Source organism: Coregonus clupeaformis, unplaced genomic scaffold, assembly GCF_020615455.1.
Source record: "Coregonus clupeaformis isolate EN_2021a unplaced genomic scaffold, ASM2061545v1 scaf1599, whole genome shotgun sequence".
Classification (NCBI taxonomy): Eukaryota; Metazoa; Chordata; class Actinopteri; order Salmoniformes; family Salmonidae; genus Coregonus; species Coregonus clupeaformis.
The window spans coordinates 64,699-83,519 of record NW_025535053.1 but is presented as its reverse complement, the minus strand read 5'-3'; the positions used below and the strand labels follow the sequence as shown (position 1 = coordinate 83,519).

Genomic DNA, 18,821 nt, shown 5'->3' with positions numbered 1-18,821 from the left:
GTTAAATCTGATCTCATTGGGTATAGTACATTCTCTCAGCAGCTGAACAATAATCTGGTCCATACAGCTTCAAGTAAAAGCATTTCATTATGTAGCACTAAAAGCTCTTGCTTATAGGCTCTGGGTTGAAGTGTATGTGTGAGTGTGTGTGGTTTCTGGTGTTTGTGTGGTTGACATTGTACTGTGACAGGCACAGACAAATATCGACATGGACATGCATTTCGCCCTTGATACAGTAGTTGTTTCGTAACAGTGAATCAGTTAATCTGTTTGTTTATGTGTGTGTGCGCACGCACACACAGTGCACAGATACAGTACATGGGGTTCAAAACCCTTGTGGGCAATGTGGGGATGGGGGAGGAGTGTTGCTGTTAGGGTGACAGTAGCAGTCGATAGTGGTAGCTACATAACTGTCTGTAGCAGTCAATAAATTTGACTTTCCATGACCTGGCTCATGAGGTTAGATCAAAAGTGTTGATGCGTGACAAAAGAACGAACGTATGGGGTGCTGATTAGACACATTTTCTACCTCATTCAGCTTACGTAACATTGGGAGTGTACTGTATGTACACATCAAATGCACAGCATCATGAGATGCTTACCACATCTAAGTTACTTAACTACGGTATGCTGATCCACTATCACAACTACGTTATTTTTCCTCAAGAGTACGCCACAACAAATATCTTAATATCTACGGATTTCTTATGTTGTGGAAAATGTTCTATGATAAATTATGATTTGGCTGTGGGTTAACTGTTGCTCGCGCTGAAAGGATAGCTGCTCTCTGGTTGGATGTTGAGCGAGGTGTGATAGTGGAGCGGGGGGAAGGGGCACTCACTCGAGGGAAGATGGCCGCCAGAGAGCAGACGGTGAGGACGAGCAGCAGGACCTCTCCCACAGCTAGGGTCACGTAATTTGCTATCATCCTGTCAACCGCAAGAACACACAGAACATAAGGAACACGAGACTGAGAGAGAGAGAGAGAGCGAGAGTTTAGGTAAACTCACCGTGGGTCTATCAGGACCTCCATGGCTGCAGTGAACAGGAGCACTACACAGGAGCAGCTGAAGGCAGCCCCGCTCTGCTTCTCCTTTTCTACAGAGTAGCGGGTCTCCAGCTCAGGGTCCACAAAGCGCAGGGACAGACAGTTGGTGCGTTTCCCCTTCAGACTGACAGGGCAGATGGAGACAGGGTAGAGGGAGGGATCACACGGTCTGTCTGCTCACATAACAGAGGATTCATACCTGGCTGCACATGGCTCACTCACACACCCTCTGCTACTGAGGTGTTTCTCTATGACTATCACACACACACATACATACAGTTGAAGTCGGAAGTTTACATACACTTAGGTTGGAGTGATTAAAACTCGTTTTTCAACCACTCCACAAATTTCTTGTTAGCAAACTATAGTTTTGGCAAGTCGGTTAGGACATCTACTTTGTGCATGACACAAGCAATTTTTCCAACAATTGTTTACAAACAGATTATTTCACTTATAATTCAATGTATCACAATTCCAGTGGGTCAGAAGTTTACATACACTAAGTTGACTGTGCCTTTAAACAGCTTGGAAAATTCCAGAAAATGATGTCATGGCTTTTGAAGCTTCTAATAGGCTAATTGACATCATTTGAGTCAATTGGAGGTGTACCTGTGGATGTATTTCAAGGCCTACCTTCAAACTCTGTGCCTCTTTGCTTGACAACATGGGAAAATCAAAAGAAATCAGCCAAGACCTCAGAAAAAGAAAAGTTGTAGACCTCCACAAGTCTGTTTCATCCTTGGGAGCAATTTCCAAATGCCTGAAGGTACCACGTTCATCTGTACAAACAATAGTACACAAGTATAAACACCATGGGACCACGCAGCCGTCATACCGCTCAGGAAGGAGACGTGTTCTGTCTCCTAGAGATGAACGTACTTTGGTGCGAAAAGTGCAAATCAATCCCAGAACAACAGCAAAGGACCTTGTGAAGATGCTGGAGGAAACAGGTACACAAGTATCTATATCCACAGTAAGACGAGTCCTATATCGACATAACCGGAAAGGCCGCTCAGCAAAGAAGAAGCCACATGGGGACAAAGATCTTACTTTTTGGAGAAATGTCCTCTGGTCTGATGAAACAAAAATAGAACTGTTTGGCCATAATGACCATAGTTTGGAGGAAAAAGGGGGGACGCTTGCAAGCCGAAGAACACCATCCCAACCGTGAAGCAAGGGGGTGGCAGTATCATGCTGCAGGAGGGACTGGTGCACTTCACAAAATAGATGGCATCATGAGGAAGGAAAATGATGTGGATATATTGAAGCAACATCTCAAGACATCAGTCAGGAAGTTAAAGCTTGGTCGCAAATGGGTCTTCCAAATGGACAATGACCCCAAGCATACTTCCAAAGTTGTGGCAAAATGGCTTAAGGACAACAAAGTCAAGGTATTGGAGTGGCCATCACAAAGCCCTGACCTCAATCCTATAGAAAATGTGTGGGCAGAACTGAAAAGGCGTGCGCAAGCAAGGAGGCCTACAAACCTGATTCAGTTACACCAGCTCTGTCAGGAGGAATGGGCCAAAATTCACCCAACTTATTGTGGGAAGCTTGTGGAAGGCTACCCGAAACGTTTGACCCAAGTTAAACAATTTAAAGGCAATGCTACCAAATACTAATTGAGTGTATGTAAACTTCTGACCCACTGGGAATGTGATGAAAGAAATAAAAGCTTAAATAAATCATTCTCTCTACAATTATTCTGACATTTCACATTCTTAAAATAAAGTGGTGAACCTAACTGACCTAAAGACTAAAGGATTAAATGTCAGGAATTGTGAAAAACTTAGTTTAAATGTATTTGGCTAAGGTGTATGTAAACTTCCGACTTCAACTGTAGATACACACAGGCTGGCAAAATTCAGGGAAGTTTTAATAAATAAATTCCCTGGTTTCCCCAAAATTCCCAGTTGGAGGTTTCCCCGAATTAGGAGGCAATAAGCATGAAATCCGGAATCCTCCAACCAGGATTTCAGGATAACCAGGGAATTTATTTAAAGTACCTGGAATTTTGCAACCCCACACACACCCTCACTCTCACTCTTTCTCTACTCACGCTTGTACGGTTTCTCTCTCCAGCAGTGCCTCATTGAGCAGTTTGTTGAGCTCCTGTTCGTTCTCTTGGGCATCAATCACCCTCTCAGCCAGGTCCCGCAGTCTTAGCCTCCGCCGAGGGTTGGGGAACGAAGGGTTCACCACCTGGTGTCACAAGAAGGTGGCATTCCTGGTCTGTCATTACACCACACACTGGATGCACCCCGATTCTCCACACTTCTTCTAAAGTGTGCACTTGCACACTCTCTCTCATGGATGTAACAATGGTCGAAACTCTCTCCAGCCAATGCTTACAACAATTCAATGCTTTTAGATCTATGATGGGGAGTGTGCAAGTGCACACTTAATGAGAAGGGGGGAGAATCTGGACGTAGCCACTCTTCATTCAGGTTTGAAGTGGAGAAGGTAGCACCCGTTGGAGCAACTCCTGTCTTGGAGACAGCAAAAGTATTTGGAGGTTTTTGTACTAGCCCAGCGCTAACACCCCTGAATAAACAAATCGAGGTCTAAATATAAGACAATGATTAGTTAATCTTTTGAATAGGTGTGCTAATCCTAAACTGGAACAAAGGCCTGCACACACTGTGCACTTCTAGGACAGAGTTGCAATCCTGTGTGTTAGGGGTTACAGTAAAGGTCATACGTTACCCGTGTGTCCAGCTCCTCTGGCTCGTCTGGTGTGGTGCAGGCTGTGTGGACACTCCCATTACACTCAGTGGTGTTGATCAACAATGGAGAGTTCCCATTGGACGACATCACAGACAACTTCTGATAGGAAATGAAGAGACAGGAAGGAGGAGAGAAGAGAGAATGTGAGGTGTGTTACAGTTACTGTGGTGTGTTGACCGGAGGGATCTGGAGGAAAAAATATTGACATTTTTATAACGCTTTCTTTTACAGCCTGTTGTAAGCTGTTACTTACCTGGTATTTTCACAGTATTAACTAGGAAACTATGCTGGTAATTACCTCAAAATGTAACAAAAGTGGTGACTGGTACCAAAGTTTGTTAAAGACAAAAGTTATTTCTTAGTAACTACTACCTGGTTGTAGAATAAAGGTTTACCGAGGTTTTATCTCAGTGAGACGAACCTGTAAGAATAAAGGTTGAATAAAACTAGGTATTGAGGCAATACTCACCACCCCGTTGATGCCGTTCTTTCCCAGGGGGCCCTTGGGCACCACCACCAGGTAGGAGTCGATGCCCCTCTCCTTCAGGTACTCACAGCGGTCGCCCCCGTTCCCCGGTTCCATATCAAACTCCCCGTGCAGACACTCCATGGTGGCCTGGGAGATGTGCACACGCCTGCCGCAAAGGTCAGGTGTTATAGATTTGAGGTCAGAGAGCCTGGCCTATCAATGGCAGGCTGGGTGGGAGCTGACCCTATAACCTCCCTATTGCAAACTTTAAATGATTCCTGCTGTCACCCTCTTTTTGATATACAGAACATCAACATTTCCTTACCTACTTCATAATTCATGACTTATTGCTAGCAATAATTAATTTTGTATAGGTATATAGGGTTTGTATTGGGCACAAAAATATATGACAAATATGAGTTCATGAGGCAGGTCAATCTTGCCTGTGCATCATCTAAGGTTGTAGTAAAGATCTATAAACAGGGTTAGGGAAAATGTAATAACTTAAAACTAATGTACAGTGGGGGAAAAAAGTATTTAGTCAGCCAATTGTGCAAGTTCTCCCACTTAAAAAGATGAGAGAGGCCTGTAATTTTCATCATAGGTACACGTCAACTATGACAGACAAAATGAGAAAAAAAATTCCAGAAAATCACATTGTAGGATTTTTAATGAATTTATTTGCAAATTATGGTGGAAAATAAGTATTTGGTCAATAACAAAAGTTTCTCAATACTTTGTTATATACCCTTTGTTGGCAATGACACAGGTCAAACATTTTCTGTAAGTCTTCACAAGGTTTTCACACACTGTTGCTGGTATTTTGGCCCATTCCTCCAAGCAGATCTCCTCTAGAGCAGTGATGTTTTGGGGCTGTCGCTGGGCAACACGGACTTTCAACTCCCTCCAAAGATTTTCTATGGGGTTGAGATCTGGAGACTGGCTAGGCCACTCCAGGACCTTGAAATGCTTCTTACGAAGCCACTCCTTCATTGCCCGGCGGTGTGTTTGGGATCATTGTCATGCTGAAAGACCCAGCCACGTTTAATCTTCAATGCCCTTGCTGATGGAAGGAGGTTTTCACTCAAAATCTCCGTACATGGCCCCATTCATTCTTTCTTTTACCGGATCAGTCGTCCTGGTCCCTTTGCAGAAAAACAGCCCCAAAGCATGATGTTTCCACCCCCATGCTTCACAGTAGGTATGGTGTTCTTTGGATGCTACTCAGCATTCTTTGTCCTCCAAACACGACGAGTTGAGTTTTTACCAAAAAGTTATATTTTGGTTTCATCTGACCATATGACATTCTCCCAATCCTCTTCTGGATCATCCAAATGCACTCTAGCAAACTTCAGACGGGCCTGGACATGTACTGGCTTAAGCAGGGGGACACGTCTGGCACTGCAGGATTTGAGTCCCTGGCGGCGTAGTGTGTTACTGATGGTAGGCTTTGTTACTTTGGTCCCAGCTCTCTGCAGGTCATTCACTAGGTCCGCCCGTGTGGTTCTGGGATTTTTGCTCACCGTTCTTGTGATCATTTTGACCCCACAGGGTGAGATCTTGCGTGGAGCCCCAGATCGAGGGAGATTATCAGTGGTCTTGTATGTCTTCCATTTCCTAATAATTGCTCCCACAGTTGATTTCTTCAAACCAAGCTGCTTACCTATTGCATATTCAGTCTTCCCAGCCTGGTGCAGGTCTACAATTTTGTTTCTGGTGTCCTTTGACAGCTCTTTGGTCTTGGCCATAGTGGAGTTTGGAGTGTGACTGTTTGAGGTTGTGGACAGGTGTCTTTTATACTGATAACAAGTTCAAACAGGTGCCATTAATACAGGTAACGAGTGGAGGACAGAGGAGCCTCTTAAAGAAGAAGTTACAGGTCTGTGAGAGCCAGAAATCTTGCTTGTTTGTAGGTGACCAAATACTTATTTTCCACCATAATTTGCAAATAAATTCATTAAAAATCCTACAATGTGATTTTCTGGATTTTTTTTCTCAATTTGTCTGTCATAGTTGACGTGTACCTATGATGAAAATTACAGGCCTCTCTCATCTTTTTAAGTGGGAGAACTTGCACAATTGGTGGCTGACTAAATACTTTTTTTCCCCACTGTAATAACTTAGACAGAGGGGTTTAAACCAGTTCCTTCTTACCCTGGTATTCCTCCCGCCTCCATCTTATTGGCCACGGTGACGTCAGTGGACCAGACGTCATACTGCCACCGCTTCTGTCCCAGGACGCCCCCCAGGACAGTGCCAGTGTGCACCCCCACACGCATGTCCACATCTGTCCCGGTCTTCTCACGAACATACCTACAGGACAACACAGTCACCGTGACACAGAGCCAAGAAGAACCACCCTAGCCAGTGTTTCCCCTACCATTCGATTTGCCTCCAGCACACCACATTATTCCTACTCTGTGCAAATCTCAAATGACACCCTATACACCACAAGTACAGAAAGACCTCAGATGTGAACACGTCTGAAAAGGAGGTCATTCGGAATACTGAAAGGTTTGGACTTAAAAGCGCATCAAACCTTGGTAAAAAATATTAATTGCGTACAGTTTCTTCAGTCCACATTTCCATTGGGTGCTACTCACGAAATGGCCTCCACCATGGCCAGGCCCATCATGATGGAGCAGGCAGCGTGGTCCTCTCTGTAGTCTGGCAGGCCACAGATACAGTAGTAACAGTCGCCCAGGATCTTTATTCTCAACTGGTGGTATTTCTACACAGAAACAGAAACACACACACAGTGAGGTAGGGGCTGGAACATTCAAATAAGTGATTTAATCTGTATGTGAAATGATGTGACTACTCATGTAAATGAACTTTAATCTATAAATAAATCTATGTTTAAAAGATGAGTATGAATACATGTCAACCAACATACATTTTCAGTCAGTAAGTAATATATTTATGTCTGTGTGTGTGAATGACTCACGGCAGCCAGCTTGTCAAAGCGGGCAAACAGTTCATTGAGGAGCTTGACCAGCTCATGGGCACTGCATGATGATGACAGCTGAGTGAATCCCACAATGTCTGCAAACAAAATACTGCCGGAGAGAGGGGATACATGCTGTCATCACATCATCCTATTGGATATCCTGCCTCTTTGTTATATAACATAGTATACTCTATAAGTTATGTTCTCCTAGCCATAGGTCTATAGACTGTATATATAGTCTGGCTACTGAGTCTTACCTGACATTTTCGTGGCGATACATGTACATGGTGTTGAACTGCTGCATCTCCTTCTGTCCAGTCTGACTTGCTTCTTTCTTCTTCATGTCCTGTAACATCTCATCTGCTATGTGCTTGGGCAGGATGGACAGCAAGAGACGCTCCTGCGGAGGACAGGGAGAGTGGTGAGGTTTCAGTGGATATGAGGAGACTCTAAAGAGCCTCAATAGAAGCACGCACAGCTTACAATAAAGACACTTAATTGTGTGTGATTGGCAGCAGAATCAAATCAATGACTCAATCAGAATCAATCAATATTCAATGACCTAATCAAACCACTTTCTATAGCAAAGGAAACTGTCCATTGCCATCCCAAAGCATCCACTTCCAAATTGTATCTACTTCTATCACCTTTCAACCAATAGATCTTGGAAAAATAAATACCATAATGAAATAAACATGGATGACTGACTAACATGTGCTCAAACAGCACATTTGGAAAGTATTCAGACCCCTAGACTTTTTCCACATTTCGTTACGTTACAGCCTTATTCTAAAATAGATTACATTCTTTTTTTCCCCCCTCATCAATGTACACACAATACACCATAATGACAAAGTGAAAACAGGTTTTTAGACATTTTTGCAAATGTATTAAAAAACAGAAATACCTTATTTACATAGGTATTCAGACCCTTTGCTATTAGACTCGAAATTGAGCTCAGGTGAATCCTGTTTCCATTGATCATCCTTGAGATGTTTCTACAACTTGACCTGTGGTAAATTCAATTGATTGGGCATGATTTGGAAAGGCACAAACCTGTCTATTTATGGTCCCACAGTTGACAGTGCATGTCAGAGTAAAAACCAAGCCATGAGGTCGAAGGAATTGTCCGTAGAGCTCCGAGACAGGATTGTCTCGAAGCACAGACCTGGGGAAGGGTAACAAAAAGTGTCTGCAGCATTGAAGGTCCCCAAGAACACAGTGGCCTACATCATTCCTAAATGGAAGAAGTTTGGAACCACCAAGACTCTTCCTAGAGCTGGCCGCCCGGCCAAACTGAACAATCAGGGGAGAAGGGCCTTGGTCAGGGAGGTGACCAAGAACCCGATGGTCACTCTGACAGAGCTCCAGAGTTCCTCTGTGGAGATGGGAGAACCTTCCAGAAGGACAACCATCTCTGCAGCACTCCACCAATCAGGCCTTTATGGTAGAGTGGCCAGACAGAAGCCACTCCGCAGTTAAAGGCACATGACAGGCCGCTTGGAGTTTGCCAATAGGCACCTAAAGGACTTTCAGACAATGAGAAACAAGATTCTCTGGTCTGATGAAACCAAGATTGAACTCTTTGGCCTGAATGCCAATCGTCGCGTCTGGAGGAAACCTGGCACCATCCCTACAGTGAAGCATGGTGGTGGCAGCATCATGCTGTGGGGATGTTTAACAGCGGCAGGGACTGGGAGACTAGTCAGGATCAAGGGAAAGATGAACGGAGCAAAGCACAGAGAGATCCTTGATGAAAACCTGCTCCAGAGCACTCAGGACCTCAGACTGGGGGGCGAAGGTTCACCTTCCAACAGGACAACGACCTTAAGCACACAGCCAAGACAACGCAGGAGTGGCTTTGGAACAAGTCTCTGAATGTCCTTGAGTGGCCCTGCCAGAGCCCGGACTTGAACCTGATCGAACATCTCTGGAGAGACCTGAAAATAGCTGTGCAGCGACGCTCCCCATCCAACCTGACAGAGCTTGAGAGGATCTGCAGAGAAGAATGGTAGAAACTCCCCAAATACAGGTGTGCCAAGCTTGTAGCGTCATACCTGAGAAGACTTGAGGCTGTAATCGCTGCCAAGTACTGAGTAAAGGGTCTGAATACTTATGTAAATGTGATATTTCCATTTGTATTTTCTATAAATTTGCAAACAAATCTAAAAACCTGTTTTTGATTTGTCATTATGGGGTATTGTGTGTAGATAGATGAGAAAAAAACAACAATTTAATCCATTTTAAAATAAGGCTGTAGCGTAACAAAATGAGGAAAAAGTCAAGGGGTCTGAATACTTTCCAAATGCACTGTACATGTGACAATCACATCCCATGGTATGTATTAGAGATACGAAACCGCAAAATACTAATCCTTGTTGAATTAAGATACATTTGTTTTTTAAAGTTTCCTCCTCAAGGGTTTTTACATGCTCCTACTCTGATTTAGCCACTGTCTCCTTTATTCCTGACCCAGAGTTGGCTCTAGAAAATGTCTCCTCCATATTTATTCCTCAAACAGATAAACAAGCCCCTTTTAAACAATTCAGAGTCAAAGATAGAAAATCAAGGGTTAGATCTTCAGAGCTATCTGAGCTCATTCAGATGAGAAATCAGGCCAAAGCAAGGAAAACGGACTGGCAATCTCTCAGACAATTACGAAACAGATGTACTATCTCGATTAAGAAAGCTAAAATCAAGCTACTTTTTAAACTCTATCTCCGACTCTGCTGGTGATCAAAAATTTTGGAAAACAGTAAATGCACTGAAACGTACAAATTCCTCTTCTTCCCTGCCTAAGCAAGTCCTGTCTGACTCTGGCATCATAGTTGAGAAGAATGGGATAAGTGATGCTTTTAATCATAATTTTATCTTGGCAGGCTTATTATTTGTGAGAAATGGTGGTTTAATTGACCCTGGTCAGTCAATCAACTACTCTTCCTCTGCCAGCCTCTAGCTGACTTGATGGCTAACCCATCAACTTCTAGTGAATCTTTGTTTTCATTTCAACAATTTACTATCTGTGATGTGCCCACTGGGGCTGATATTCTTGATCCATTTTTGCTGCAGCTCTCTGCCCCCGATTACTGAATCATTAACACATATTTTTAACCTGACAATTATATCTGGTACTATCCCCAAGGTTTGGAAGGCGGCCCGTGTACTCCCCCTTCACAAAGGTGGTGACCCTTGTGACCTAAATAATTGATCAACCTATTTCTAAACGTTCTTGCCTAGCTAAAATATTAGAATCCTTGATTAATTCTCAGCTAAGATCTTTCTTATTTTTTAAATGTATTCTAAATGTACATCAGTTGGGTTTTAGACCAGGTCATAGCCCTATCTCTGCAACATCCCTTGTTATAAATTATGTGGTTAACTGTATGGATAAAAGGCAACATTGACCTGTCAAAGGCTTTCGATACTGTTGATCACTCATTGCTAATTCAGAGGCTTTCCTCAATTGACCTAGACCAGATTGCATGTAACTGGTTTAAAAAATACTTGACAGAAAAAACTCAATGTGTATCTACTGATGGTGTTAAATAAGGTTTCCTGGATATTACTAAAGGTGTCCTACTGGGGTCGATTCTGGTCCTGTACTTTTTACATTAACAATACCGACAAAAAAATTTTTTACCTGCATTTGTATGTCGATGATACTGTTGTGTGCTATTGTCCCCACAGTTGACCAGGCTCGATTTGAACTACAGTCTGCCTTCATTGTATTACGGAAAAACCTTGACCTGGAATTAGTACAGAGTGCAGGTAAAACTAAGTATATGTTGTTCTCTAGAGCACATAAAAATAACTCTGATGATTTAAGCGTGTAATTTGGATGGTGTCCATATTGATTGTGACCCTGCTTACAAATATCTGGTTATCTGGATAGATTTAAAGCTGTCTTGATAGCATATTGATGAGTTAAGAAGCTAAGAATAAAAGTTGGCTTCTTCAATAGAAATAGGTCCTGCCTCTCACTAAATAGTAGAAAGCAGATTATTCAGTCAACGTTCCTATCGGTCCTAGACTATGGCGACATCATTTACAGTGGGAAAAAAAGTATTTAGTCAGCCACCAATTGTGCAAGTTCTCCCACTTAAAAAGATGAGAGAGGCCTGTAATTTTCATCATAGGTACACGTCAACTATGACAGACAAATTGAGAAAAAAAATCCAGAAAATCACATTGTAGGATTCTTAATGAATTTATTTGCAAATTATGGTGGAAAATAAGTATTTGGTCACCTGCAAACAAGCAAGATTTCTGGCTCTCACAGACCTGTAACTTCTTCTTTAAGAGGCTCCTCTGTCCTCCACTCGTTACCTGTATTAATGGCACCTGTTTGAACTTGTTATCAGTATAAAAGACACCTGTCCACAACCTCAAACAGTCACACTCCAAACTCCACTATGGCCAAGACCAAAGAGCTGTCAAAGGACACCAGAAACAAAATTGTAGACCTGCACCAGGCTGGGAAGACTGAATCTGCAATAGGTAAGCAGCTTGGTTTGAAGAAATCAACTGTGGGAGCAATTATTAGGAAATGGAAGACATACAAGACCACTGATAATCTCCCTCGATCTGGGGCTCCACGCAAGATCTCACCCCGTGGGGTCAAAATGATCACAAGAACGGTGAGCAAAAATCCCAGAACCACACGCGGGGACCTAGTGAATGACCTGCAGAGAGCTGGGACCAAAGTAACAAAGCCTACCATCAGTAACACACTACGCCGCCAGGGACTCAAATCCTGCAGTGCAGACGTGTCCCCCTGCTTAAGCCAGTACATGTCCAGGCCCGTCTGAAGTTTGCTAGAGTGCATTTGGATGATCCAGAAGAGGATTGGGAGAATGTCATATGGTCAGATGAAACCAAAATATAACTTTTTGGTAAAAACTCAACTCGTCGTGTTTGGAGGACAAAGAATGCTGAGTAGCATCCAAAGAACACCATACCTACTGTGAAGCATGGGGGTGGAAACATCATGCTTTGGGGCTGTTTTTCTGCAAAGGGACCAGGACGACTGATCCGTGTAAAGGAAAGAATGAATGGGGCCATGTATCGTGAGATTTTGAGTGAAAACCTCCTTCATCAGCAAGGGCATTGAAGATGAAACGTGGCTGGGTCTTTCAGCATGACAATGATCCCAAACACACCGCCCGGGCAACGAAGGAGTGGCTTCGTAAGAAGCATTTCAAGGTCCTGGAGTGGCCTAGCTAGTCTCCAGATCTCAACCCCATAGAAAATCTTTGGAGGGAGTTGAAAGTCCGTGTTGCCCAGCGACAGCCCCAAAACATCACTGCTCTAGAGGAGATCTGCATGGAGGAATGGGCCAAAATACCAGCAACAGTGTGTGAATACCTTGTGAAGACTTACAGAAAATGTTTGACCTGTGTCATTGCCAATAAAGGGTATATAACAAAGTATTGAGAAACTTTTGTTATTGACCAAAAACGTATTTTCCACCATAATTTGCAAATAAATTCATAAAAAATCCTACAATGTGATTTTCTGGATTTCTTTTTCTCATTTTGTCTGTCATAATTGACGTGTACCTATGATGAAAATTACAGGCCTCTCATCTTTTTAAGTGGGAGAACTTGCACAATTGGTGGCTGACTAAATACTTTTTCCCCCCACTGTATATGAAGTCAGCTGCCACTTCATTAAAGCTGTTAGATGCAGTTTATCATAGCACACTGTGCTTTATTACGGGCGACAATTTTTGTACTCATTATTGCATTTTTTTTTTTCATTTATTTGGATCCCCATTAGCAACAGGTAGTCTTACTGGGGTCCGACAGAAAGTTGGTTGGACCTCTTTGATGTCATGTAGGTTGATACATTGCTATGTTTTTATTTAGAAAGCCCTTTTACAACAAGTCCCACTGTACCTAACTTCTTTACTAAACTTTAGACATATGAGTTACCACACCCGGTCTCAGGGATGGCTAACTCTGGAAATTCCTTTGGTTGCTACTGAGTTAGGTAAATCAGCTTTTAGTTTCCTTGCACCTTATTTGTGGAACAATCTTCAAAATGTTCTTAAATTTGATATTTTGGTGCCTCTAGGGAAATTCAGAAAGCTGATTGAGAACCATATTACTGATGAATGTGTTTGTTTTTTCTGACCGTGTTTTTCTTTCTGCTTGCATTTTGATGTGTATTTTCTGTAATTTATGCAATTCAGGGCTCATCTGTAAAAGAGACCTTGGTCTCAGTATGACTCCCTGATAAAATAAAGGTTAAATAAAAAATAAAATCATCCAACGTACAAACATGATATATAATCACATATTACACAGTTCATAGACATGGTATAATGGTCTGCCAAAATATCGGCCTATAACTTTTCTCCCTGTTAAAAGCACTGTCCCTATACACAAGTCTGATTGGCCTAAAACTATCACTCATCGCTACGTAAGGCTATCTGAACAGATTCCACCCTTGATGACCCAAGACCAGAAACATAAACATCGGAAAACACAAACACAAACACAAACACATCAGGCAAACAAAAGCCTTGAGTACACACACACACTGGAGGGAAGAAAACAAATAACGTGGCAGGGTTTTTCTACGTTCTTATCAAAACCTGAAGGAGAGAGATTTAAAAAAAATGGGCAAGCGAGTCAGCAGAGTGATTACTGCGGACATCGTCTCAGGAGGCTGGTCGCCATGGTAACCTGCAGCGACCGGATGCTCCTTGATTGGCTGGCGGCCCTTGTCTCCCAGCAGCCCATGCTTCTCCATTAGTATTCTGGGAGTTTCTCCTCTCATGGTCTTATCAGCCCTTCTCTCTCTCTTTCTCTCTCTCTTTTCCTCACTCTCACTACACACACACACACACACACCTTTGCTCCCTCCTTCCCTTCCTCCATAATCACCCCTTTCCTCTAAGCCCTCTCCCTCTTTCTCAGCTCTCTATAGCAGTAACCGTCTGTTCCATAAATAGTAGCAATCAAGAATGCCCAATGGCCAAAGCTGTGAGACAGGGGGAGGGAGGGGAAATGACTGCTGACACAGTGCTAACTCAAACAGACATACAAAATATGCACAAGCACACACACACACACACGCACGCACACACACTTAACTAGCTTAGTGTAAGTGTACAGTAACAGTAGATCAAATGGAGCTGTAGATACTGAGAATTGTGTTTAAATTCCCTTGGGCTTTAACATAAACAAAACAGGTCTGAATCACAATCACATACACTACCGTTCAAAACGTTTTGGGTCACTTAGGCCAGTTTTATTGCTTCTTTAATCAGCACAACAGTTTTCAGCTGTGCTAACATAATTGCAAAAAGGTTTTCTAATGATCAATTAGCCTTTTAAAATGATTAACTTGGATTAGCAAACACAACGTGCCATTGGAACACAGGACTGATGGTTGCTGATAATGGGCCTCTGTACGCCTATGTAGATATTCCATTTTTTTTTAAATCAGCCGTTTCCAGCTTCAACAGCCATTTACAACATTAACAATGTCTACACTGTATTTCTGATCAATTTGATGTTATTTTAATGGCCAAAAAAAAAATGTTCTTTCGAAAACAAGGACATTTCTAAGTGACCCCAAACTTTTGAACGGTAGTGTACATTCAAACCAGGGCACTACTCTGGCACTGCAACCCACTCTCTAACCTATCACCCTCTGTCACTTTTCTCTCTCTGCACATGTTGTCTCCTGCCCTATATCGTGTATTCCCCTCTGTCCTCCCGCCATATGTTTTTACCAACACCCCCCCCTCCCTCTCTCAGTCTGTCAGTCCCACCTGTTGCTGGCTCTGTTCCTCCAGATTGAGTTTGACCTCCAGGGACTGCCGTGCTTCCAGGAAGGCCTTGCGGTGTTTCCGGTCTGCCATGTAGTAGGACATGACGCCCACAGTGATGGCACACACATAGATCACTATGTTGGCCAGCAGCTGGAGAACACCACAGAGTCATTAGACACACACACAAAAATTTACACACGAACAAGTGCACTATAACAAACACACAAACAGGCACGCACAGTAAGCCTTTCACTGTTAGTCTACACCTGTTGTTTACGAAGCATGTGACAAATACACATTTGATTTGACCCACCGATGCACGCACACGCACACACACTCTGAACCCTGTGGTGAGGACCCTTGTGTAGACTTATCATGACCTAGGCTAGTGGTATCTTACTGACTTTCTGCAGCCATGAATGTGGCAGACGGGCAAAAAGAAACCGGCACTATAAACCATTACCAAACTCTTATAGGTTGCAGTAAGGTGGCTGCTGATTAGTTAAATTTCAAACAAAGTTTGGATACTGCACTGTTCCCTAAAATGTTTTGTCATTGAATAACATTTAGATTTGCTCAGATTGATGCTCCGATAGGGTGGCTGGCCTTTTAGTGGGCTGCCTGCCTCTCATTGGATTAATGTGACATTATGATAAAGAAGACATGAGCATACTGAGAACCAAAAACTGTGGACCATTTGAAACAGTATTGATGTCAAACAAGAGAACGGCCTCTAAAATATCAAATATAGACAAATGACGAAACCACAGAGGCTTTTTAGTTGGTAGGAGACACTGAAACCTCAGTCTATTCTCAGCCTCTGCTCTGTCACCAAACATTTGATACATTCAGCCTGTTTGCGGACTCATCAGTAATGCCTATTCATTGTAGGTACTGTAAGACAATTACAGGACATAATGTGACATAAATAGTACAGACTGTCATTCTAACAATATCTAGCCTCTTATTAAATGTGCTGTATATTCCCTAGTAATTGCTCATCATTCCTTGAGTTGCAATTATGGCATGTGGCACTGTTCCTAGTTATTTTCTTTTATGAGCTACTTCACAAGATCTGTTCACCTCTCTATACCTGCCACCCTACCATCTACCTTACTCATCCCCCCACCCCCCCACACACCTGCCTGTCTCCAACTCCACCTGCAACTTCATCCAACTCCCATGTGTCCACCCACCCCAGCTGTTCCTGAACCACTCTCGCCCGTCTCCCTCTCCACCTGCAACTTCCTTCCCCTCCTGAAAGTGTCCTCAGCCTCAGCCCCCACTCTTACCCGTCTCCACTCTACCTGCAGCTTCAATCCCCCATCCCCCACTCACCCACTCCCCCTGCAACTCAACTCCCACCCAAGGTGTGTCCTCAGTCCCCACTCTCACCTGTCTCCCGAGGGCAGCCGCCTGGATGTCCTCCTGCTGCTGCTGAGCGATGGTGACCCCCAGCACCAGGGTGTGGACCCCGCATGACACAGATGTGATCAGCACGATGGGCGTGAGCCGCAGGGGCAGTGTCAGGAAGAAGGAGAAGCTAAAGAAGGCCTGCCAGCCCACCGTGTCGCTGGCCTGGTGGAAGCGGGCATAGTTCAGGCCCAGGTAGCAGAAGATCTGGGCCGCTATGAGCACCCACAGAGCGTAGGGCACCACACGTCGCGAGATGCGGTCGGGTAGGAGGCCGTAACGGCACAACACATAGAGTAGGATGTCTGATGCCAGGCCCACTGATGCCACCACCACAGAGGCCAGCTTTTCGCCTGTGTAGACCACGGCGCACATGACGATGATGTAGCTGTCAAACAGGGCAGCAAACACAACCAGAACCAGCAGGGTTTCGTGTCGCTGCCGCCGGAAATAGGTCTGATAGAGGTTCTCCAGTGACTCGGGTGCAAAGGTGAGGCGCATGAAGCGTGGGAGGCAGAGGCAGCACCCTTGGCTGCGAACCGTTACCTCGTGCGTGCGCCCCACGGCCTGGCCCGGGTCCGACGGTAGGGTCACAGAGCAGTCTGCCGAATACTCTGCCGAGTACTCCGGCTCTGAGAAGGCCCGGTTGCGAGGCATAGTGAATGCTGACTAAGTTTTGTATTCTTCCTGTGACCTTGTTGTAAAAAATGTGGAAATCTGTTTGTAGTTCTGCAGGGTGTAAAATTCCTCAAGGTACTGTTGTAATGTTCAAAAGTAGGCCTACATCGTGCTTGCTCATCAGGTTCCCTTTTATTCTCCTGTGTGTAAACGGAACCCTTTGCCCTAAGGTGTCATGAACGTCCTTTAAATCACAGGTAGTGTCTTGATTGTTAGGCCCTGCACTTTGGAATAGCTTTGCTCACGTTTGCTTTGCCCACAGATCCAATGTTCTCCAAATGTAGGCATAAGGCAAAAGGAGATTTAAAGGGTCTCCTGGACCATGTTAATTTTCCTCAAGTGAGCCCATGGAAAACTCACTAAGAATAAAGTGGAGGCTATAATGTAGCTTTGTTTCTTTTCTAATACAAAACTTTGTTTACGTCGCCACCCTTCTGCCCATATTCATTGTATCAAGGTTGTCACCATTGTTCACATGGGGTTTACATGGTGAAAACTCAAAGAAGTGAAGAATATGGGATGCTGTTTGATCATGAATTGTGGCCCCTCCACCTGAGATAACACCTGACCAGCAATCCACGTTGGGAAAAAACTGTAGGGGCCTACAATTTCAATTTGGCCCCAGGGATTTTTAAGAACATTACTGGGAAATATGGACAGCCTGTGCAAGTTGTGCAAAAGAGGCCTAGATTCGTTTCTTCTTTGCAGTTGACAGACTGATACTGAGAGCAATGTCTGTCGGTCCCTAACAATATTTATCTTGAGAAAACTGCGCCTCTGTCCTCAGTTGATAATATCCCCGGAGCACTATGCAGGACTTCTGAATTTTACAGCGCGCACATGAAATAGGCTACATGTTGCGCTCTATGAAAAAGAGAAAAAAGATAGAACTTGTAAAATGGATGTCCAAAATGACACCATCGTGACTATCCATTTAAAATACTTAACACAGTCTTTTTTGCTGTATTATTAAGCAACCCAGTTTTCCAGCCTACAGTATAGGGACATCATATTTCCATTTGCCCTCATTTACACATATTGATGAGTTTGTTGCCTGCGATTTCATGGTTAAATCGTTTGGCTACATTTCTATTTTGAAAAGGTGCTAGAGGACTGCTATTGCCATACCCATTTAAATGATAGAATGACTGAAAATAATAAGCGTCATTATTTACCCATTCTGTATCCATTTAACACGTGGTAATGGCCAAAGATGAACGTGATCTTTCAATTTACGTTTTCATTCTCCAATGACTCGACGTTTTGCATCTCCTGTCTATCCTTTTTAAGATGCCGCCTGTGAACAGAGATTTTGTACCAGTTGCTGTAAAAACCATCCGCATATTGTTGCATCCGCTTACCGAGCAATGGAAAAGCCACTTTCGATATCCTATAGGTGGTGATCGCTCTTGTAAGGATTAGATGTCACTTGTAATCAAAACAGTGCATTTTTGGTGTTTGTTATAATAATAACCTGAACATGTCCCCTCGACGAGTAATAGACTACAATGGATTCGTGATCTTTCTCGGTGACTCTCGCCTTCTGCAGAAAACACCGAACAGCTCTGCTTTTTCTCCCTCGATCTTCACTATCTAGCCCGGATAAGCCCGTCCCCCTCTTTAGATCACCCCCCCCCCTTGCTTCCCATGTACAAAGTCAGAAATAGAGACAGATAATTCCAAATAGGATAACTCAATGTAAATAGCCTATGGTTATTCATTATGACTGGATGAACATGCTCAAATATGACAC

At 43.5% G+C, this 18,821-nt stretch overlaps 1 protein-coding gene across 2 annotated transcripts in view; it reads right to left on the bottom strand.

Moving 5' to 3' along the window:
- Positions 1-18,651, bottom strand: part of adcy3a (adenylate cyclase 3a) — a 30,675-nt gene extending 12,024 nt beyond the window's left edge. Inside the window, exons 1-11 of one of the 2 annotated variants that reach the window (XM_041853381.2) lie at positions 16,373-18,651; positions 14,978-15,127; positions 7,452-7,594; positions 7,192-7,303; positions 6,848-6,975; positions 6,399-6,557; positions 4,245-4,410; positions 3,755-3,874; positions 3,108-3,250; positions 1,011-1,172; positions 842-929 (exon numbers count right to left, since the gene is read on the bottom strand). In XM_041853381.2, the coding sequence (XP_041709315.2) occupies positions 842-929; positions 1,011-1,172; positions 3,108-3,250; positions 3,755-3,874; positions 4,245-4,410; positions 6,399-6,557; positions 6,848-6,975; positions 7,192-7,303; positions 7,452-7,594; positions 14,978-15,127; positions 16,373-17,047 (2,046 nt within the window). In that variant the 5' untranslated portion in view covers positions 17,048-18,651. The remainder of the gene's footprint in view (positions 1-841; positions 930-1,010; positions 1,173-3,107; positions 3,251-3,754; positions 3,875-4,244; positions 4,411-6,398; positions 6,558-6,847; positions 6,976-7,191; positions 7,304-7,451; positions 7,595-14,977; positions 15,128-16,372) is intronic. The other variant, XM_041853382.2, reaches the window with a different exon arrangement.
- Between the last annotated feature and the right edge of the window lie 170 nt (positions 18,652-18,821).